General features: G+C 31.8%; 4 protein-coding genes, 1 long non-coding RNA gene and 2 other non-coding genes across 7 annotated transcripts; 5 read left to right on the top strand and 2 right to left on the bottom strand.

The window, feature by feature from the left end:
* Positions 1–2,522: 2,522 nt before the first annotated feature.
* LOC107909348 (wall-associated receptor kinase-like 14) lies at positions 2,523–6,475 on the top strand. The gene is made up of 4 exons (XM_016836832.2): positions 2,523–2,779; positions 2,897–3,680; positions 4,936–5,010; positions 5,131–6,475. The coding sequence occupies exons 2-4, from the start codon at positions 2,939–2,941 to the stop codon at positions 6,411–6,413; spliced, it is 2,100 nt and encodes a 699-aa protein (XP_016692321.2). The 5' UTR covers positions 2,523–2,779; positions 2,897–2,938; the 3' UTR covers positions 6,414–6,475.
* A 1,631-nt stretch (positions 6,476–8,106) lies between these two features.
* On the bottom strand, positions 8,107–8,733 carry LOC107909349 (uncharacterized). The gene has a single exon (XM_016836833.2). The coding sequence runs from the start codon at positions 8,651–8,653 to the stop codon at positions 8,192–8,194; it is 462 nt and encodes a 153-aa protein (XP_016692322.2). The 5' UTR covers positions 8,654–8,733; the 3' UTR covers positions 8,107–8,191.
* A 602-nt stretch (positions 8,734–9,335) lies between these two features.
* Positions 9,336–11,994, top strand: LOC121215281 (protein HGV2). The gene is made up of 6 exons (XM_041089560.1): positions 9,336–9,811; positions 10,065–10,288; positions 10,499–10,705; positions 10,858–10,948; positions 11,118–11,391; positions 11,483–11,994. The coding sequence occupies exons 1-6, from the start codon at positions 9,495–9,497 to the stop codon at positions 11,810–11,812; spliced, it is 1,443 nt and encodes a 480-aa protein (XP_040945494.1). The 5' UTR covers positions 9,336–9,494; the 3' UTR covers positions 11,813–11,994.
* A 1,613-nt stretch (positions 11,995–13,607) lies between these two features.
* On the bottom strand, positions 13,608–17,572 carry LOC121215280 (uncharacterized). Its single transcript, XR_005911012.1, has 3 exons — positions 17,436–17,572; positions 16,395–17,334; positions 13,608–14,354 (listed from the first exon to the last, which is right to left on the bottom strand). It is a non-coding gene; the product is annotated as an uncharacterized lncRNA (long non-coding RNA).
* Positions 15,521–18,470, top strand: LOC107909351 (BTB/POZ domain-containing protein At5g66560). Its single transcript, XM_016836835.2, has 4 exons — positions 15,521–15,974; positions 16,055–16,124; positions 16,218–17,561; positions 17,650–18,470. The coding sequence occupies exons 1-4, from the start codon at positions 15,937–15,939 to the stop codon at positions 18,226–18,228; spliced, it is 2,031 nt and encodes a 676-aa protein (XP_016692324.1). The 5' UTR covers positions 15,521–15,936; the 3' UTR covers positions 18,229–18,470.
* Positions 18,471–22,821: 4,351 nt separating this feature from the next.
* Positions 22,822–22,910, top strand: LOC121215842 (small nucleolar RNA SNOR75). The gene has a single exon (XR_005911813.1). It is a non-coding gene; the product is annotated as a small nucleolar RNA SNOR75 (small nucleolar RNA).
* Positions 22,911–23,002: 92 nt separating this feature from the next.
* Positions 23,003–23,073, top strand: LOC121215831 (small nucleolar RNA Z105). Its single transcript, XR_005911802.1, has one exon. It is a non-coding gene; the product is annotated as a small nucleolar RNA Z105 (small nucleolar RNA).
* Positions 23,074–23,839: the final 766 nt, after the last annotated feature.

The following is a 23,839-nucleotide window of genomic DNA, read 5'->3' as shown; positions in this document are numbered from 1 at the left end:
CTAGCTTTTTTTTTTCCTTAAAGAAAAAGTTAATTGTTTAGGTAAAAAGAAAATCCATGTACATATAACATGTTAGTGTGTTAGGTTATCCACTATGGACTAACATTCCAAGGGACAATTTAGCTTTCTTGTCATAGCCACCTTAATATGCCATGGATTCATTAGTAATTATTTATTTAAAAAGAATAAAAAAAAGAAAACAATTATGTGATGGTATGTCAATTCCATGTTTTACATAATTAAATTGTGATATTTGTGAATAAAAAAATTATAATATATTTTTAAAAAATATATAAAATTAAACGTGACTTTAATTAAAATGTTCAACATAATTACAAAGAGTTTAGATAAGTAGTGTATTTATTTACAGTTAGTATAAAAATAACAGTGACAATAAAATTAAATACTATGACATAAGATAAAAAATAAACTAAACGCACTACAATACACCCATATCTCATTTAACTGTTAACCTATTAAAGTCAACAATAAGACTGTGTTAGTCAACTATTTCGTCTGCATGAGCAATATAGTCCAATCATTCAATGTCATCTTATTCTATACGGCAATAATTTGCCCACATCAAGGAAATGTGTTTTATATGTATTAGTATTTGATACAAGTTTAAATTATCATGGTAAAAATATATATAATTTAGAAAAATTTTACAAGTAATTTTTAAATAATATTACATGTTTAATTAAAAAAATAATTATTTATTATTTTAGTACATAGGATTTGAGTCACATATTTAATTTTAATTCTGTTTGTAGGTGGGAGGAAAACCAATAATTCATTATTAGAGGCTAAAAATAAAATTTTAGCAAACAAATGTTAGTTATTGCTTTCAAACTACGCCTTTATTTATAGAATTTAAGAACTCTACTGGCAATATATATAAATAAATTTTTATCAAATCAATAAATTAAATTAAAATTAAAATTAAATTAAAAAATTACGAATTGTTGGACCTCGAATATTGATATAAGAGAAATTATTTTATGGATTATTCCCACCATATTATCTATGGGCTATTTCTAATTATTTAATGTCATTTTAATAATATTTTCTATGTCATTGACGCATAATTTTGGTAATATATTTTATCTTACACCCTAAACCTCGAATTTAGAATCTCAAACCATACATATTGAATCTCAAACCTCAGACTTTGGACCTTGAACCCAAAACTCAAACTTTAAACCATGAACCTCGAACCTCAAGTTCAAGGTTTGGGTTTGAAGTTTATGGTTTAGAGTTCTTCGTTTGGAGTTTATGGCTCAAGATTCGACGTCAAAATTATGTATCAATAAATTAAAAAATTACAAAAATATCATTAAATAATTAAAAATTAATCATAATAATATAATTAGGAGGATTGATAAAATAATTTCTCCCGTTAAACCCCTTAATCATCTGCTCCTTTCGGTTGTTGAAAGAGTTGTTTATTCGTATAATTTATTAAAAGGCGTGAAAGCATGTTTGTGACAAATGATTTTGCAAACAAGTCCACCACAACCAAATCTGGGTTGTAATTTATCATTTAACCGTACATTAAGAATAAAAAATAATAATTGATCCCAAATCTAATGGCACTCATTGTTTCATCACTTGGTCATATAGTATTAAATATATTATTATCTTAAATCAAATTTGAACTCAGTTGACGCCGTTTTTATTATAATAATGAAATAATATAGATTTGAGCACATTTAAATTTATATTATCTTCGATTTAAAGATTGAGATAAAATTATAAGTAAAAACAAACTTTATATAGAAAAACATATAGAATGATTATATTCTCTCTACTATGTTAGAATTAAACTTATAATTTAACACGATATAATTTATTTTTATTTTTATAATGTTATTAGTTTCAACTAACTTATAAATTTATTATCAATTGAATACGATTGATGGAATTTTAAATTAGTTTGTAACCGCCTAATTTAATAATAAAAACAATCATGTTTCCACTCTACCAATAGCTAGATATAAAAGTAAAATAATTAAATTATGTCAAGTTGAAGTCAAATAATTAAAGATCAAATTTCAACACAATAACAGATACTAAAATCATAACCGGGTCAAAATATTGTAACCATTGATTGAATCACAGGCAGAGTGGTAATTTTTTTTATATCAAACCTTCTGTTGATATCAATTTTAAATTCGATTTTGAAGCTTAAATCAAAATTAAATTTAAACTAAATATCTGTATATAACGAGACTTAAACATGAAACCTCAAAATTCTAACAACCAAATCAATAAATTTTAGAAATTAAAAAGAAAAAGAAAAAGAGAGGAATATTTACGGTAGGCCAACAATGTGATCATCATTTTTATTTGTCAAAACCTTTTCCTTAATTGCGTGCTGACCACAACATTCTTCCTGTCAGGGGTGGGTACTTTTGTAATTTAGCCATACTTTTTCAATAGAATTTTCGTCTAAATTACTCCCACTTGATCCCGCAACATAAGGGTATATCAGTCATTTCACATAAAAATACATGTAAGCTTTTTTAGTTTTTTTTTTTTTACGCATGGAGTAGTTTGCCAACATCTCTTTTTCTTCTTCATTTCCTCAAAAAAATCTCATTACTTTCCCTCGAAATTTTCTTTTTTCATTAGATTTTAAGTAAGAAAAAATCGAAAACCCAAATTAAAGAACTTCAAAAAAATGAAAAAGGGTTAAAGATTCAAAGCAATTCGTTTCTTTTTGAAGCTAAAAAAAAAGTGCTATTAATTGCATTGCGGCCATTGAAGAAGTTTAAAGGTGAGCTCATGTGTACCCATTAAACTTTCTATTAAGCTGTTTAAGTACCCATTATTTACTTTATTGCTCTGTTCTCATAATGAAGCTCTGTTTTTTGTTTTATCTTATTGTTTTCAGGTAGCTAATGATTGCTCTGTTTTGTTATTTGAGGATTCGAAGATGATAAGGATAAAGCTATGCTTCTCAATAACCATAACAGTTCTTTTCGTTATCTCCCGAGTGAACTCAGTTAAGTCGGAGAACAACAACAGCAAGTGCAATGGCTCCTACGTTATAGGCAACACCCGGAGATTCCTACCGTTTCCATTCGGATTCTCATCGGGTTGCCCGATTCGACTCAATTGCAGCTCGACCGGGGTTAAGATCGGAGACTTCCACGTTTTAAACGTTACTCCCACCAACATCATCGTCGACCTTCCCGCCAAATGCAACCGGCGGCTGGATTCAATCGCCGTTCTTTTCGGCGAAAACTACAGAGTTTGGGCCGCCAATAATCTCCTCCTCGAAAACTGCTCCAAGACCATAACTCCTTGTGTCATAAGCCCGACGTTTCTAGAACGTTCGTTTAAACTCAAGCCTTGCGTCGCTAAGATCGACGATATAAGTTGTTTAAGCGGCGGTTACGGTGGTGGGTTGATGAATTACAACGAAGTTAACAATACCCAGTGCCGTTTCCTTCTTTCGTCGACTACAATTTTAACCGAACCGGAAAGGGGTTCGGCGGTTTCATTGGTGATGGGCCGAATTAACTTGAAGTGGTGGGTTAAAGGGAAGTGTAATTGTGATGAAAATGCTAATTGTACCAAAGTTAAAAATGGGAACAAAACAGTGGGGTTTACGTGCCTTTGCCGTGAAGGGTTTGAAGGTGATGGGTTCAAACAAGGCGGTGGCTGCCGGCGAGGTGAGTCAAGTCCTTTCCATATCCATAATTATGTATTTTTGTTGTTTATGGGGTGACCTTTAGAAGAGGGAAGTGGGTAAACTAGACGTTAATGTGAGGAGCTCGTTTCCCAATGAAAATGGTGACGCCCAATTTTTATGATTAGTATTGGTGTATAGGGATTAATCATGGCTTTTCGTTGTTTGTTTTTGACTTGGAATTTAGATTTTTTTTGGAGTGAATATTCTGGGATTCTTGATTAGTGTCTAGAAATTCAAGCTTTTAACAGTTTACCATTGCAAATGAGGTGCAACATTAGCTTTTGAGAATTTATGTTGGAGTTAAGCTGATTATTAAGTTTAGTGTTAATAATGATTCATTTTTAGGTTTATAATGATTAATAGAGAATAATTTTAGGTAAAATATCAAAGAATGTTTATATTTAAAGTTAAATTACATTTTACTTTTATTTATTAAAAATAAAAAAAAGTTCTTATATGTAAGATCAAAGGGTAAATTATTTTTTTATTGACATTTCATTAATTTCTATTGTTAAAAAGTGTCATGATTAATGGAATATCTTGACCGTTACATATGGTGTACCACGTATACTAACGTACATAGATCATATTTTAACAGTAAAAATGGATGAAATTTTTATCAAAAAAATCAGTTTACACTTTGATTTAATGTATATGGATTAATTTGACCAATTTTTTAGCAAATGAGGCAAAATTGGTGTGGTTAATTGAATAACCAGATAGATAGATGTAGTGTGCTATGTGTATCTCTTTTCGATGTGCATAGATTAATTTTTAACAGTAGAAATATATGAAATATTTATCAGAATAACCAGTTTGTACTTTGATATAATGTACATGAATTAATTAATTAATTTTTTAAAGTAGAGAGAGCAAAATGCAATTTTATTCCTAGTTGAAGGGCCTCCATCATAGTTTTACTCGATTTAGTTTAACTTTTTTGGGTTATTTTAACGAAGGGCTTTTGTCTTTCAAAATTATAAGAAGGTAGGTACCAATAAGTAGAATCATCTGACTGAACATGAAGAGTTTTTATATAACAGTCTTTTTTTTCGATGCATTTCTTATTTGAGTTGATGAATTGTGGCAAAATGGAGGAGTTTTTTTGCTGAAAATTCGAAATAAATTTTAATTTTGGTCCTCTATGTTTAAATTTCAGATTTATTTTTATACTTCATATGCATAATTTGTAATTGGATAATTCACCTACCCCTCTTTTCCTATATGTTTATCAGTTTCTAGCTGCAATTTTTCGAAATTCTTGTCTGGAAAATGTGGTAGAGCGACAAGAGTCGGTGTTCTCATTGGAGGTAATCATGCAAGAACTGACTCTAATTGTGTATTAGACTGTTGTTTTTTCATTATTCGTCTCGTAGTTTCCGAATTGTCTTCTTCGAATAACCGACGAACCAAGTTGTTTTTCATCTTAGGACTCATCGTCGGATCGTTGCTAACGGGTGGTCTGGTTCTTTTATGTTGCTATGTTCGCCGGTGTTGTAATTCCTCGAACAAACGAGCAAGGGCAAAGCGCCGTTTATGTGAAGCCGCTGGCAGCTCGAGTGTTCCTTTCTACGCATTTCGGGAGATCGAAAGAGCTACTAATGGTTTCTCTGATAAATATAGGTTGGGTACTGGGGCTTATGGTACAGTATATGCTGGGAAACTCCATAATGATGAATTGGTTGCTATAAAAAGGTTTAGATATAGAGACCCTGATAGTATTGATCAAGTGATGAATGAGATTAAGCTCCTTTCCTCAGTTAGTCACCCGAACCATGTTCGTCTTTTAGGTTGCTGTATCGAGGAAGGTGAACCGATCCTTGTTTATGAATTCATGCCTAACGGAACTTTATCCCAACATCTACAACGAGAAAGGGGTGAAGGACTCCCATGGATGACAAGGCTCACTATCGCCGCCGAAACTGCCAAGGCTATCGCATATCTTCACTCAGTGAATCCGCCGATTTTTCATCGAGATATAAAGTCTAGCAATATACTCTTGGATTACAACTGTCGATCCAAGGTAGCCGATTTTGGTCTTTCCCGGCTTGGGATGACTGAATCATCCCATATCTCGACTGCACCTCAAGGAACACCAGGGTATCTCGATCCTCAATACCATCAATACTTCCATCTTTCGGATAAAAGTGATGTTTACAGTTTCGGGGTTGTTCTTGTTGAGATAATAACCGCATTGAAAGTAGTCGACTTCTCCCGTCCTCACTCCGAAGTAAACTTGGCCGCACTTGCTACCGATCGGATAGGAAAAGGCTGCGTGGACGAAATAATCGATCCATACCTCGACCTAGACGGGGACGCTTGGACATTGTCATCGATTCACAAAGTGGCTGAACTTGCCTTTAGATGCCTTGCTTTTCATCCAGACATGAGACCGACAATGCTCGAAGTAGCGGAAGAGCTCGAACGTATCCGACTCAGCGCTTGGGTTCCATGTATGTGCACTGAATCACCTTCAGCTTCCTCTTGTCCACCATCTGACGATGAAAGCGACACGTCATTGAGTACCAAAACAGTGATCGAGAAGGCACTGATCATCGGGAATGGGAGGTTGATTACGAAGCAAAATTGTTTAACTTCATTGAATGATGTTAAAACAAATTCCCCTGTTTCAGTCCAAGATGATTGGTTAAGTGAGCAAAGCTCACCTTCAACAAATAGCTTGTTGGGTAATAATGCATCTCAACGAGAATGATTTTTGAGACCTTTGTAAAAAATCATACATTAATGTTATAAAAGTTAACAGTTATTTGGATTTAGATATACAATATGTTCATATTCATATATCACACCCAAAAGTCAAACAAGTATAAGAATGGCAAAAAAAAAATAGATTTGTCGAGTTTTGACTTGACAGGCTAATTTTTGTGTTGAGTAAATAGTTGGGATGGACGGCGAGAAAATTCGCCGCCCTAAGATTTATTATAGTATATAATATATAATATTTTTATATTAATATTTATTATAATATAAAAATATAAAAAATAAAAATTATAATCTATTGAATTGAGTCGAGTCGTCTTGAAATTAGATATAACTTTAATACTTTATATCAAATTTGAGATAAATAAAATGATATTTAATTCAAAATCGAGTAAAAAATATATTAATTCTGAGTTATACCAAGAAGGTGGTTGACAAAAAATCAACCAGGCCCCCATTACACTTTTTCTTTTTAAGAAAAAGAGCATGGGAGCATGGTAGTCAGTATAGTATTAGAGAGTGCATATCGTTTCTGTTCTCACTCGATATTTAGTAATTTAAATTTTGTTTCGATCAATATTTTGATATATATTGGTAAATATCAATTTGTATTTGTACATATCAACCTGGATTGGTTGGTAAAATTTTTTAATATTTTAATACTAACTTTTTTTATCTTATACATTTTAATTTTTCTAATTACACTTAAAATTAAAATTAAAATTAAAATATAATTATTATATTAGGTTATTAAACTTAATTAATAATTTTAAAACTTATATTCACTTATAAATATATTTATATAGATGTAATTGAAAATTAAAAATTAAAAATTAGGTTATATATACTAGAATTTCTATCAAATGTGTATGTGTATGGAAATCACAAATTTAAAATTGAAATGTGTGTTTAAAAAAAACAAACAATAAATAATGAAACATATAACTTGAAACTAATTATAATAATTACACATGAAATATGTATGATATTTGAAATTTAAAAAAAAATAGATTTAATTGTTTATCTGAGTTGCTATCAATATTGAGTTAACTCGTGACACTAATTCAATCGAATACATTATTAATATATGCACAATTGATGGAAGTAATAGAGTATGCATAATTGAAATTAAAATGTATAAAAATATTAAAATAAAATTTTAGTTTAGTAAATTAAATATTTTACTAATGTAATTGGTTCAGGTTCAAATCCTTCTATAAGTTTTTTTTCTTTTTTTTTTAAATGCAAAAAACTAAATTACCTTCAAATAATATAATTTATTTTAATTATAGAAGATTTTTCGTAATTTAACAATTGAGTTGGTGATTTAGTTAAGAGTGACACTAATTTAGTAAAACACTTACTAATGGAAGTAATAGAGCGTGCCTAATAAAATAAAAATGTAGAAAAATATCAAAATGAAGTTTTTTTTTATTTCTCAAGGCATCTATCGGGGCGAACTCAGTAATTGATCCTTCACATATTAAAATGAAGCTTTAGTTGATTGTTAAACTGAAGGTTTACTAATGCAATTAGTGCGAGTTTGAATCTAAAGAGTAAACTATCCTTGAATGATATTACTTGTTTCAATTATGGAGGTACACTCTCGTAATTTTCTAGCCAAATAGATAATTAATTAACTCGTAACACCAATGCAATAAAAAATTTAAATAATAATATACACAGCCCCAACAGACTCATCCGTACGAATTATATAATAACACAATGAACGAGAAAAAAATTGCAATTACTTCAATTAATAACATTACTTTAAACCAAATTAAACATAGTTTTAATTCCATTAACAAAAGAAGTAGCCGCCACAACACCGAGTAATTCGGCTCCCGCCACGGCACCCGCCTGAACCAACGCGCCAAAAGTAACGCTACTTTCTATTTCCTCTTCCGCCGTTTTAATCTCAATCTCCGCCGTCTCCAGCCCATTCTCAGCTGTCTGGATCCCTTCCTTTACTATCTCCGCCGCTTCCTCTTCCGCTTTCTTCAACTTCTTCCTCAAACCGAACAATGGAATGTCCTCCGCTTTCGACGGCGGGTCTTTAACTGTCAATGCCGTCGTTGCCGTCAGAAAGAACAGAAGCTGCCTCCGGTTAGGGAGAGAAACCGTCGGCGCAGGTTTACTGACCTGCGCCTTGACGGATCGTCCGGGTAGCGCGTCGCGAACACGGCGGACTGAGAGAGAGTGGAGTACAGGTGGCGAAATTGTGAAAGCCATTTTGCTTTCTTTTCTTCTCTGCCTTATCTTTCGAATCAAATGATTTAGACACTAATAAATTAAAACTAGAATGAAAGGACAATTCCACCCGAACTAAGTTTACTTATTTAATTTTAAAAAAATAACTACTAAACTTTTCAAAAAAATTTATTTAATTTATCGAATTATTTTAAAGTTTTATTTAACTCATTAAATTATTATGATTTTTTAAAAAAAGAGCTTAATTAACAAACTCTAAGTAATGGATCGGCAATCGGTATGATAAATTAGTATCTTTTAATAAGTAGAAAAATATATACTAGATCCAAGTTAATCTAACAATTGGCATCTAAGATCGAAGAAGAAAGCTATTTGATTTTGATTTGTACGTTTGTGATCTTCAAAGCTTTTTTGTGAAAAAAACTGGATCATAGAAGAAAAAAAAAGGAACTAAAGTTTCCGATTGATGCAGGCGGTGCGAATAGATAATGCCATAGAGCAAATATTTTAACAGTTAAGTAACTTAAATTAAAACAATCGAATAGTCCACTAATCATTTTATAACTTTTTGAAGTCGAATGATCAAAATATAAACTTACTAATAGTGTAGTGACATGGAGTGTAGTTTGCCCATAAATAAAAACAATTTTCTCTCAATTACGAAAATATCCTTCATCGAGCTACCTACTACAAACGCTGTCGTTTAGAATGTTGGTCTTTCCCTCCTGAATCTCCAATTTTATGTATTTTTTCCGCCAGAAAGGGCTTTTCGAAAGGAAGCGCAAAAGTGAAACCCCCAGAAGCCAAAACCCTCTTTCCATTTTTTTTGCATATTTCGGGAATTTAGTAAATCAAAAGACCGATGGCCGAAGAAGAAGTTACGACCGCGGAATCAGAGGTGACGGTGGCTGTGACGGAGCAAACTCCAGGGAAGGAAACAGATGGAACCCTAGAAACGCAAGGTTCAATCGAAGCCACAGTGGAATCGGCGGTTCAAGGTGGCACCGAGTCTACATGCAACAATAACAACAATGCCAACGGTTCTGAACCGGCTTCCGATGTTGATCGAGAGAAGACGCTGGAGTTCGCAGACGAGTTAACGGAGAGCGGATCTAAAGCTTTTAAAGAAAATGATTTCGCCGAAGCTGCTGATTGCTTTAGCCGCGCCCTTGAAATCAGGTTCAAAACCTTTGGCTTATCAGCTTATGTTTCATTTCATTTCATTTAGGGTTACATGAAGAAATGGAAACGAATTTTTACTAGTTTAACAAATAATTTCATGATTTAGGGTTTAGGATGTAATTAAAAACTGGTTGAAAATCTATGAGGAGGTAATTTAAACTACCATTAGGAAAAGGCAGGTTTCGAGAATTTCCATTAGTATCTTAATTTACTTGTTATGTATCAAGATTGTTATTTTTGTTCGCTCTAGGGTTGGACATCACGGTGAACTTGCAGTCGAATGTCTCAAGGCCTACTATCTCTACGGCCGTGCATTGCTGTACAAAGCTCAAGAGGAGGCTGATCCTTTGGTTTCTGTACCGAAGAAAGAGGGCGAAACTCAACAAGAATTGAACAAAGACAAGTCGAGTAAAACCATTGCAACTCGTGAATCTTCGGTTGCTTCTGTATCAAGTACTACAGTTGCAGATGGCAGTACGTATTTGTAAAAGGGGTTATATAACTCTTGTGAATTGAGCACAGATAACTAGTAGAACCATTTTTTACTGCCTTGGTAGTTTTGCCATTGTTACCAATTGTAGATAGCTGCTCCACGAGCAATGTCATCATTGCATATGTTATCTATAAACCAAATTGTCAACCTTTCCTTGCCTGAATTTTAGTTAATATCATTATGTGCTTCAGGTGGAAAAGATGAGGAGGAAAGTGATGATAGCGACAGCGACACTGATGAAGTGGCCGAAGCAGATGAGGATGCGGATGAGTCCGACCTGGATTTGGCATGGAAAATGCTGGATGTTGCCAGGGCGATTTCTGAAAAACAACAGGTGGGTGACACCATGGAGAAAGTTGATATTTTATCATCATTAGCTGAGGTTGCACTCGAAAGAGGTCAGTACATGATGACTCATTATTATTAAGTGCATGTGCTTTGTTGGGTGACTGGGTGGAGCAACCTTCTTTATGAATTTTCAGTGGGTTTTTCTTGAAGCATGTCATTTCACCTACAATCATCGATTTTTGTTTCTGTCATGCTTCTTTAGAGGATATTGAATCTTCGCTTGGCGACTACCAGAAAGCTCTATCCATTTTGCAACGGCTGGTTGAACCAGATAATCGACAAATAGCTGAATTGTATCCTTGATATGGCTGAAATATCTTTATTATCAATTTCTAGTACAATTAAATGGTGCTGTGTCTTGGTTAGTCAATGCATGCTAGTTAAAATTGAAATGGGGATTCCCGAATTACACCCTTTAATTCCATTTGGGTTCTATTTTTGCTACTTAACCCCATAATTTAGAAATTTTCGAATATGTATGTGTTTGGAAATCGGCTCAAAGCCCGAAGAAGCAATTCCGTACTGTCAGAAGGCCATCTCCGTTTGCAAGTCTCGGCTGCAGCGACTCACAAATGAAGTAAAGACTTCCTCAGACCTGGCATCATCTTCAGCTACATCTGAATTGGATGATGGTGTTCAACAGTCCTCCTCTGGCTCTCAAACTGTCATATCTGTCAAAGATAAAGAAGCAGAGATCGAAACACTTGCTGGACTTGCTGAAGACCTTGAAAAGAAGGCAAGTGCAATTTTGATTTATCTAATTTGAACTAAAACAGTAAAACCTTAAGTGTATAACTTCATTATTCCATCCCTTTCGGCATTTGCAGCTCGAAGATCTACAACAGCTGGTAGCCAACCCAAAGTCCATTATTGCCGAAATCCTGGGAATGGCATCTGCCAAGGCAAAGGCTGATGAGAAGAGTGCATCTCCTGCTGTGGGGAGTTCATCGCGGATGGGTACTGTTAACAGTAATGGAGGTTTTGATTCTCCAACTGTTTCCACTGCTCATACAAATGGGGCTGCAGCAGTCACGCATCTTGGTGTCGTAGGACGAGGTGTGAAGCGTGTTTTGATGAGTCCAGTAGAATCGGGACCAGCAAAGAAACCAGTCACCGAGGCATCGTCGGACAAAGGAGATGGAAGCAGTGCCCCTTGACGGTTTTTGGTTTTGGATTCTGATAATGCATGCTTAGTAATTGCTAGTGAAAATTAGCCATTGAGGATATTATGCTCTTTGAACCCATACCATACTAATGCTTGATGTTAATGGATTGTTGTAAAATTCAGATGAGGACTTTGTGATGCAATGAACTTATTTGCAATTTTCTTTTGTTGCTATATATCATCTATTTAACAGTTAAACTATTATTTATATTTTAATTGGGAAAACTACATCTAAATTCAGTAATAATAGTTTATGTTTTAGTCACTCATAATAAAAAAAAATTATAAAATGGTCATTAAAGTATTTGAAAGTTTTTATGTAAGTCCTTGTATCGTTGTTTTATAGCTTTTTTTTGTTTGACTTGAATTTAAGGTATGTTTTATAGTCTTTTTTTTGTTTGACTTGAATTTAAGGTATGTTTTACCTGTCAATAAATATTGATTCTTTGCATTAATTGCCGAATCATTGTTTGGAGTTTGGTAGTTGAACTTTAAAAAAAGATTAACAACCAAATGACTTAAAAGAAATTTTTTGAATAATTCAATGATCATTTTATAAGTTTTTGAAATTGAGTGACCAAATAAAAACTTATTAATAATTTAGTGATATTGTAGTTGTTTACCCTAAAATTTAAGATAAATTACACCAATAGTCACCTAAATTATGAATGTTTTTATTTTGGTCATTCAACTATAAAAAAAATATCAATTTCATTAATAATGGTATCAATTTGATTTTGATTTTAAAATTTTTAATAAAATATTAAAATACATAAAATTGGAAAATATTAAAAAAAACAGATGTAACGATTTGGTACCTTCTAATTAAAAAAATTAAGTAAAAAAAAAAGGCAAAACATCAAAGTAGAGAGAAAGAAAAATAGAAATTAAGCATCCCCATAGTCATGCCTGCATATCATGTACAGACATAAAAAGAAAACATTATATTATCCATTTCCCTAATGATTAGCTACCTAACCTAACCTAACCACGTGAAAAATAGCTAAATTAAACAAAAGTTCTTCCATTACACCTTAGTCTACCTCTTCAATCATTTTTCTCTATCTTCCAATTTCCCATCCAAACACAATTATTATCAGAAGATTCAGCTTTGAATAACCAAAGCTTTGTGTTTTTTTTTTTTTTAACTTCGACATCATCATCATCACCACCACCATTTTAACTGAATATGACAACAACACTCTTTAATAAGTTAAAAGAAAGAATCAAGGAGAGTACTAACTATAATTCATGTCTAATCACAAATCCTTTCCCTTGTCCTCTTCCTTTGATTTTGATTCACATTTTATAAATCTTTCCAACTCTTCATGATAATCCTATTGATCTTCGATTTTTTTATATTACTTTTCAGAGTTTTTAAATTTACTTTTACAAATTTTTAATATTTCAGTTAAATATAACATAATTAATAACTTTTAAAAATATTTGAGTTAAATCAGGTTAAAATTGTTAACTCTTGAACTTGAAAATTGTTCTCGTATTGAAAGTTGTCACTGAACTTGACAATTGTTTCAATATTTGGTCTAAACTCTAGGGTTTTTAAGGATTAACTTGAACAAAAAAAAGTTCAAGCCTCAAAATTGAGAACAATTGTCAAGTTCAAAGTCGAATTTAGACAAAAAAATTTAAACCCCAATGCGGGAATAATTACTAAATTTAGTGTTGATACTTCAATGTTGGAACAGTTGTCAAGTTCAAACCCCAAAAGGTAATTTAATCAAAATATTATTATAAAGATATTTTTATTTTTTTTATTATTTTAAATAGGGATAAATATCATAATTATATATAGACTTTGATACAATGTGTAATGTCATACATGAACTTTAATTTTATGCAATTTTATACATAAATTCTTGATTTGGTTCAATTTTCAAAAATTACTAACAACATTATCCAATTAACACTATTTTACATTGATATATTGCATATAAAAACAAATATATTAATCCAATATGAAAATAAATGTATATATTTATTTTTTAAGGGTGTACAATTGAATTTAAATCAAAGTTTCATATGTAAACATGAACCATAATTCAAGTTTTATGTGTGTAATTGCACAAAATTAAATTTCATAAATCAAATGACACATTATACAAAAGTTCGATAAAAATGCCATGGAGACCATTTTTTATATTTAATATTTATCCCTAATTTTTTATAAAAAAATTTAACTTATAATCGTTATTTTAAATACAAAATAATTATTTTTATATAAAAATTAAAAATAACTAGAAATTAAATAAATAAATATATTTCCATTCAATTCAAGTAACAACAATTTTTAATTTATACTCCAAAATATTCAAATCAATTTTCGATTTTTCCTACACACCCTATCTTCCTCTAACTCCATTTACACACATCCTTAATGGAAAATCGTACAAAATATTCCTTAGTAGTTGTCTCATTATTGTATTCATAAATGCAAAGCAAGGAAGAGGGTGGAAGAACTTACAAGGGTGGAGGCAATGTTGCTATTAATGAAAGCCAGCGCCACGTTTTCAGACCTGAAATTTTCAAAAAGAAAAGCTTCAAATGAGAACTTCAAAGCACAACAAAAAACCAATCATTTTTAAAGCTGTGGGGTTTTCTTTTATGTGGGTCATGTGCTTTAGAATATGGCCAGTACCCCATTTATTTTCATATGACTATATTAAATAACAATGGCTTTTTTTTTTTTACTTGCAGTGTTGGACACCCAAAGTTTCAATTTTTTCAATGGAAAAAAGTTTGAAGAAAAAGCATATCAATTTCCTTCTCAATTAGTTGTTGCATCTAAAGCATTTTTAACAAGACTCTTAAAACTATCATGGTAGACAATTTGGTCATCTTGCTTTGGGATTTTGGTTTTCTTGTAGATATCTGGTACCAACTTTGATAATGCCCCCACATGAGAAAAGCTAGTAAAACCCAATAATCTCTTGTTCTCTTAGCCATGAAAGCAAAAGAAAAAAACTTCCAAATAAGAGTATTTATCACTGGCCAAAAAAAGTGAAGAGTAGATACTACTCACTCTCTCTATAGTTGTTGTTGATGATTCTGTTAAGCATGCTTAGCTTTTGAGTCAACTATATATCAAACTTCCTAAGAACTCGATTTGAATATTGTAAATAAAAATAAATAAATTAAGGTAGAGGACATCTAATTATGTTTTTTTAGTTACAAAATAATCATTCAATTGTGTTTTTTTTTATCATCAACTATGAAAAGTTATAAAATTATCATATAACTATTCAAGTTTTTTTTTTTAATCACAAAGAGACTAGCGTAAAAATGGACACATCAAAAAATATAAGATGATTAGGTAACCAAAAACAATAAAATTTAATAATTAAATGACTATTTTATAAGTTTTTATAATTGGTATTCACTCTAAACCGGATCTCAACTTTGACTATAGTATACTAGGGGTCAAAACTCAGACCAAAAAAGAACTATAACTAACCTAATAGAAAGAAATTTAAAGGTCATTATTGAATAAAGTAGGAAGTACTGTGTACTAATATCATGGTATAATTACATTATAATAAGGTATACCACTTTAATTATTTATTGTTTTTGGCACAATTGTGTTTTTATTATTAAATTTAAAAGAATAAGGAATTATAAAATATGCATTATATACTCAAATGGAAAGCAATAAAATGCCAACCAAGATGGGATTAATTGCTACTTTTGGTCTTTTTCTTCTAAACGCTACCCTTTTTCAGTCCCATTTTCCCCTCTCTTTGACATTTTTAGACAGAGTTGGAGTAGTTGAGACTTGAGATTCTGCTGTGATTCAAAAGAAGGACCCAAAAATAAAAAATTAAAAAAAAAACCTTTTTTGGGGGTTAAAAGAATATAATAATAAAAAAATTGATCTTCCTTCTTTGAAATTTGTTCAAGTTTCATTTGTCCCTCTTTGAGTTTTCTAGGATTCCAATTTCCCACCCTTTTTTAATTTTACCAATTGCTTCTTCTTCCTAAACCCAACCCCTTCTCTCTTCTCTAAACTAGGGGGGAAACCCTAAATTAATCTGCTTTAGGTTTTTCCAGAACTGTTTCTAAATACCCAAAGCATTTTCAACTTCATCTGAAAGAAAAAAAATGGCAGCTGATAAACCTAGCTCTAAAGGCCAAGCATGGTTAGCTTTTCATTTTCGTTTCCTTTTTTTCTTCATACTGCAAAAATATGCTAACTTTTTTTTTTTTATAATTTTTACAGGTTTTGTGCTACTGGCTTACCTAGTGACATTATTATTGAAGTTGATGATATGACTTTTCATCTTCATAAGGTTAGCTAAGTTTTGAATTTTCTTTTTCATGGTGTTTTTTTTTTGTTGGTGAAGCAAAATTTATTTCTTTGTATTTTGTTGTTGTTGTTGAAGTTTCCATTGATATCCAAAAGCAGAAAGATTGATCGGTTAATAGAAGAACAAGGTAAGAAATCATCTACTGTAACCGTTACTAAGCAAAAGCAACGTGTAACCGGGAATGAAATCGAAGAAGAAGAAGAAACAGAGGAATATCAAGACCAACAAGATGATGAAGAAGAAGATCGTTACCAGATATCTCTGCAGGATTTTCCGGGTGGTTCTGACGCTTTCGAAACCGCTGCCAAATTCTGTTACGGCGTCAAAATCGATCTCTCCTCCTCCACCGTTGTTCCACTCCGTTGCGCCGCAGAGTTTCTCGAAATGACCGATGAGTACTCCGAAGATAACCTGATTTCTAAAACCGAAAGGTTCCTTTCTCAATCCGTTTTTAAAAGTCTTAAAGCATCGATCAAAGCGTTGAAATCATGCGAATCGGTGATGACTTTAGCGGAGTCTTTAGGCATTGTTGAGAGGTTGATCGATTCGATCGCTTTGAGAGCTTCTTCTACAGATCCGACTCTGTTTGGCTGGCCAGTGAATGACGGAATCGTTGAAGCGAAAGGCGCTTCGGCTCAAGCTTTGTGGAACGGAATTGAAACTGGTTTGAGAAGAAAAGCTTTAGCTCGAACAAGCAATGTGGAGTCGTGGTTTGAAGATCTGGCATTGCTGAGTTTACCGTTGTTCAAACGCTTGATTTCAACCTTGAAAAGGCGAGATCTGAGTCCTGAGGTCATCGAAAGCTGCCTTATGTGTTACGCGAAGAAGTACATTCCAGGAACTTCGCGGTCAAATCGGAAACCGTCATCGTCATTGGCCGCCGCTATTTCAGAGAGTGAACAGAGAGAGCTTTTGGAAACGATAATCTCTAACCTTCCGTTAGAAAAGACACATTCAAGTTCATCAACCGCAACGCGGCTCTTATTCGGTTTATTACGAACCGCTAACATTTTAAACGCATCGGAATCTAGCAAAGCCGCGTTGGAGAAGAAGATCGGTTTCCAACTCGAGCAGGCAACGTTAGACGATCTGTTAATCCCGAGCTATTCGTATCTCAACGAAACGCTCTATGACGTCGATTGCATTGAGAGGATTTTAGGTTATTTTCTGGATGGATTAGAAGAGAGAAACGCTGCAGGAATCGAAGCCGAAAACGAAGGCAACAACGATAACATTATTAATAGCAGTAGGCTGCCTGCACTGATGCTGGTCGGAAAATTAATCGACGGTTACCTTTCTGAGATCGCATCCGACGCCAATTTGAAACCGGAAAAGTTCTATAACCTCGCGATTTCGCTTCCCGATCAAGCTAGAAATTTCGACGATGGACTTTACAGAGCTGTCGACGTATACCTCAAGGTACAATTAACAAAAACAAGCGGTTTAAATTTTGAAAAAACATGATTTAAATTAGTTAATTAAGCTTTTCTTATACTTTTTTTTGAAGGCGCATCCATGGATACCTGAATCGGAGCGGGAAAAGATATGCGGAGTATTAGACTGTCAAAAGCTTACACTCGAAGCATGCACTCACGCGGCACAAAATGAGCGTTTACCATTACGTGCGGTGGTCCAAGTCTTGTTCTTCGAGCAGTTGCAGCTACGTCACGCGATCGCCGGTACATTGTTAGCGGCGGAAACGGCGCCGATGAATGCGGGGAGATTGTCGGGGACGAGAAGAGACGACGACGAAGAAGAAGAAGAACAACAAGATGAGGAGGAGGAAAGGGTGGCGATGTCACGTGGTGAACAAGGAAGCACCACGTGGAGAGCAGCCGTGAGGGAAAATCAAGTGTTACGACTAGACATGGATTCAATGAGGACGCGGGTACATCAACTAGAGAGGGAATGTTCCACAATGAAGAAAGTAATCCAAAAAATCGAAAAGGGAAATCCACGTGGCAGCGGATGGAGAGGGTCATTGAATAAACGGCTTGGATGTAAGTTCAAGACACAAGTTTGTGATTCTCATGAATCAACGGTTACGGAGACACGAAGACGAAGACATCATCATCATCAAGAGTAGAGGTTGGTACATTAGAACATTAATAATTAATGAACAATAAAATTGCTTTTTTATTTTATTTTTTTATGGGGGTCTGGTTATTTTGTTTATTAAAAAAAAAAACTCATCTTTTGAGGCAAATGGCCAACGCCATGGAATATGTAAATAATGAAAGGGGCAGGTCATGATGGGGCCATGGAGTTAGTGGAGAATTGTAAGGCGGATGGTGAATGCCCTAATTTTTTAGTTAAAAGTTTTTTAAATTCTTGTGCTTTATTTTTCTCATTTTTTAATATATATTTTTGTGTTGTTTACAAGTGGGATCCGTGGGGGCGTTTGCTTTGGAAGCATGAGCAGACTTGTTTATGGGTGGGATGATATCATTTTACTCGAGGAGGACGGATACAGTATTTTACTTTAAGTGGGTGAAATTTTTAAATCCGGACGATACTTTTTTTCAAATTTTTTTTGTTCATTTTTTTCTTATCAAATAAATTAATATAAACGATTTAATTGTAAAAAAAACACTATATTAAAATTTTCATAAATATCATTATAATTTTAAAAATTAAATTAAAAAAACTTTGGCCTTAGTATTATTTTTTAATACTAGGCATCTTAAATTGCACTTTATGCTTTTCGGTAAGATTAAACTTATTAATGATAGAATCTGTTGAAAATTATTGAGTTAATCTCTTTTTCAATATATACCCTAAGTAAGTTGAAAGAAAACCATACTTCATTCTGTTGTGAAGTATTATCTTTACAATTTTCATAGTTGAAAATGTTCGTTAGGTTGTTGCAGTAGATATGGGAAGAGTTAGCATAAGATGAATAATTTTATCAATAAGAGGATAATACTTCACTTATTTGTCTTAACTAGCACTTGACACAATTCAACAATTGTAAAAGCTTTTTACAACTTCATGCTTTGATGAACATCAAGTTGAAAATGCTGTAATTGAATTTTAATGTGTAGCTTTTCTTGCTCCGTAAAATCGTGTGGATAAAAATCATTCATAATCTTGCAAATATCTTCTACCCGAAAAGTTTTGTAATTATCATGCAGATCCAAAGCGGAGCTAAGAACAAGTAACTCCATTACCTCATCATTAAAACGATAATTCATTTTTGTTAGCAATGAATATATCAAATTGATAGTAATGCTCAATTGTGAGGTTATCTCTTTGGATGCGAGACTGACCTCAATCAACTTTGTACGAAGCACTTAAATTGGAGGCTTCTATCTTATGATCTTTACAAAATAACTTTACTTTCTCAAATAAAGAATCTCATCCATGTTCTTTGAATTTTTGGAGAAGAGTTTTAGTTGATGACATCAGCTGCATCGTGTTTAGTATATTCTGCGATTTATACTGTAATGCTTGACAGAGATCATTAGTGATTTCAAGCATCTCAATCATGAAATGCAAGATGAAAACAAATGAGATCCCTATCAGGTATTGCCTAGACATTGGAGAGTACTGGTTTGATTTTTTCCTTTGCCAATTTTAAGCTCACCATTGTCAATCAACTCAGCGATATGAGATGCCTCAATGTCTCTTAATTGATCATGCCGTTTGGGTGAATAAGCAACCAAATTGATTATACCAGTCAAGTATTGGTCCTCTAAGTTTAGTATTTTAAGGCCCATCATGCATTAATATTTGATTATTATTATTATTATTATTAAAATTAACCTTATGGCTTAAGGGGGCAAATTATATGAAATAACATTTGGCCAAGGGGGCGAATCTTATACAATGTGGACACCAAATCTAAAATACATGATAATTTTTATATAAAATTCAAAAATCTATCCCTGAGTCGAGGTTTTCTCGGTAAAAGTATTGTAGATGATTTTTTCTTTTCATACTCAAAGATTAAATTGATTTTATCTATTTTTATTATTGTAAATTCATCTTTGTACGTATAAGGATTAGTTTACCCATTTTTATATAAAAATAGATGAAATTTTTTAATAGAAAAGATCAACTTGCTATTTAATTTAATGTACATAAATCAATATATCTAACTTTTTAAATAAAATAAGTAAAATGCAATCTACTTTCTAAAACAAAAATTTTCATAATACTTTTACCGACTTTTCCCTTAATTTAACTATTAATTTAGATGTTAAATATTAGTTTAGATTTAATATGTAATATATTTAAAATATGTGAATTAAATTATAAGTATTAACTTATTAATATACAACTATGTAAAAATTACATACAAACTTGTAATTTGATTTATGTGATTTAATATATATTTTACATTGAAGAAAAAAATTAGGATAAATTATTTTGTTTTATTTTGGTCACTTTAAATTTATGTTAGACACTTTAAAATTAGTATAAACCATCCATTAGTAATTCTAAATAAGAGTGGTTCTTATTTTGATCACTCAAAACAATTCGTGAAAATGTATCGTTAATTTTTTTATTACCATTTAATGTGGAGTAACTAATTTGGTTATTTTCGTTTTTGAAATGACCAAATTATCAAAAAATTGAATTGAATGATCAAAATAAAAACGATCACTATTTAAAATGCGCAACAGAATAATTTACCCAAAAATTTATTGATACAACATTAATACTTTTAAATTTGAAACCAATTTAAAATTTAGTACATGATTTTGGGGTTGTCTGTGAAGTAACAAACCCACATTTCAACCCCCTAAATTCTCTATAAACAAAATTAAAATGGTAGTTTGAAATCAATAAATGCTGGGTTCTGTCAAAATAAATAATCATTAAGCCATTCACAGAACAAATCAAGTGGTGATCCAAAACCTCTATTTATTATCAAAATAATATTTAATAAAATTATCTGTCATTTTGAAGTGTTGTTTGTCTCGAACCGACGAATCTCTTAATACATTCAATGTTGTTTTTAGTCAGTATTTTATCTCTCGGCTTTAATTAACGTGCGTTAAGCTTATCTATCCAAAATATGTTGACATTTGTGTTTGGTAGAATTTGAGCCCACCCCTTTATAGCCGACATTTATACTATTATTTGATTGTTTTGAAGTGTCATCCACTCAAAACCGACATATCCTCCAATGATTTTATATTAATATTTAGGTTATTAAATTTAAATTGAGAAGAAAATACTTCCATCATTGAATCTAAGAATAAATATCAAAATAGTATATGAATTTTGATCTAATGTACAATGTTATACGTGAACTTTGATTCTGTGCAATGTCATACATGAAATTGTGATTTGATTCAAAATTTTACAAATCATTGACAACTTTATGAAATTAGCATCATTTTATGTTAACATATTATATACACAGACAAGTATATTAATTTAATATCAAAATAGATGTATGTATTAAAGTTTTTAAATGTGTACAATTGAATCAGAATAAAAGTTTTATATATACATATGAATCGCAATTCAAATTTACGTATATAATTACATCAAATTAAAATTTACGTATGAAATTACATATTAAATCATAATTCATGTATAAATTTAATATTTACCCTTTAAATTCATGCCATTCCAAAAAAAAAATTATTCAAGTTGAATGACCTAGGGGCTACGCCTGGCCCATGGGTTGGACCAGGCAAAATGGCTTATATATCTACCTAAGTATAATTAGGTCATAGAATTGGGCCCAAACCTAAGGACATGTTAATTAGTTGGCCTTTTGGGTAGTCTACGTGTTAATTAATATTGCAGTTCAAAAATTTTACATCAACAAATATATTGAAATAGCTTGAATAAGAGTGGCTTGAGTTTTAACTCAATTGGTATGAGAATTTTTGTCAATGCAGAAGGACATAGGTTTTAGTGCATTGAAGCGCATTATCCTCCTATTTATTAGTTGAGGAGGGGCTATGAGTAGTTTTAGATATTGTATTGAAAAGAACACATATGACATTAAAAAAAAATAGCTTGAATAAATAACTTAAAATGACCCAAATCGGCTGATGGAGTTTTAACTCGACTGGAATGAACATTGTTGCCAATGCTAGAGGATGTGGATTCGAGTGCGCTAAAGCGCATTATTTTCCTATTTATGGGTTGGGAGAGAGACTATGAGTAGAGCAGATAAAAAAACCCAAATCAATTTTATATTTAGTGTGCCTGAATTTGAAATGACTTGAATAAATATTATAAAATAATTTAATTTTAAGGTGATTTAATTTATCATAAACAACCTAAACCTCAAGTATGATTTAAACCCTAAATCATATAAATTCAAAATACCTAAACTTGAAATGATTTGAATTAAAGAGTGACACAAACATTATCAAATAAAAAAAATTTTGATTTGCTTCCAAATCAACTTCACCCACAAACCAAAGCCCAACAGCAAAGTAGGAGCCAAACCGAATGGCTGTTTAGGTAAATTTAAAAAACATAGAGGGTAAGTATTTAATCAAACAAACCCTAAACCCTAAATCATTTCGCCTATAAAAAAGAAAGCTCGCTATGTTTCATGTCAAGCTGCCTCTCTTTCATTCTGAAATCCCATAAACCTTTCTATTTATTTATTTTTTAATTTTTGTCTCATCAATTCTAAGCTGAAATTGTTAATTTCTTCTTTTTAGTCTTATTTTTTCATGTTTTTAATGATGATTCAAGGGTTTCTCAATGATGATTCAACAAAGATGACGAGTCTGATCCATTCCATTCTTTCAAATCGTGACGACAAATCGAGGCATTTGTCTGAGAGAAATCCATCCCTTTTTTTCTCTAATTTTGCTTTTCTTTTTTCATTTAAAAATGAATTTAGTTTTTATTTTGCTTTTGCATGTTAGGATCTCTTGAAGGCATAATGATGAATTTCTTTTAAAAAATCTGATTATTTTGATGATCAATTACCTCCTACTCATTCTGAATGCCTGAACCAACATCAATTTTTTTTCCCATTATAAGTATAATTTATAAGCATTTTTTTTAAATAGAGTATTATTTGTTGTAAAGCGCAGCGATGATTAAAAATGATGTCTAGGGTTAATGAGCAATGGGATTTAACCTTTCGCCTTGATTACATTTCATAAATTTCAAGCACTTATGAGCTGCTGCCATCTCTTCGCTACGATTTTCTAGGACTGAAATTCATTGAAACTTTTATCTATTATCAATTTTAGATTGTTTTGAAATAATAGAAAAAAAAATCATTTATTTAGAAAATATTTATCATAAAGGCCTATTAGCTTAGTTCATTGGTGATTTATTAGAGGTGTTTGTGGATCAAATTTGGATGTGAAATTATTTATTAAATGAGGAAATTAATTAGATGAATAAGCTTAACTTGGTTAAATACATACCATTAATTTTCCTTAGTCATGAAAGCTTAATTCTAAATCGAACTAGGTGGTTTAAAATTTGTTGTTCAATACCTTAATACATAATGATTTATCAATGTTTATATGTAAGATTGGAGCAAAAATAAAAAAGCTTAAAAATGAATTTGAGAAAAAAGAAGATTATTTTTATATATTATATAATTTATAATACATAAATATATGTGGCATCAGATATATTCTCTTATTTAAAGATAGAGGAAGAATTATATATGGTTTTTGGCATTATATTAAAGAAAATTTATGGTAATATGAGGTATGCATAGACCTGTTCATGGGTCAGATGATCTGCTTAGG

The sequence above is a fragment of the Gossypium hirsutum genome, chromosome D03 (assembly GCF_007990345.1).
Source record: "Gossypium hirsutum isolate 1008001.06 chromosome D03, Gossypium_hirsutum_v2.1, whole genome shotgun sequence".
Lineage (NCBI taxonomy): Eukaryota > Viridiplantae > Streptophyta > Magnoliopsida > Malvales > Malvaceae > Gossypium > Gossypium hirsutum.
This window is presented reverse-complemented; position numbering and strand designations above follow the sequence as displayed.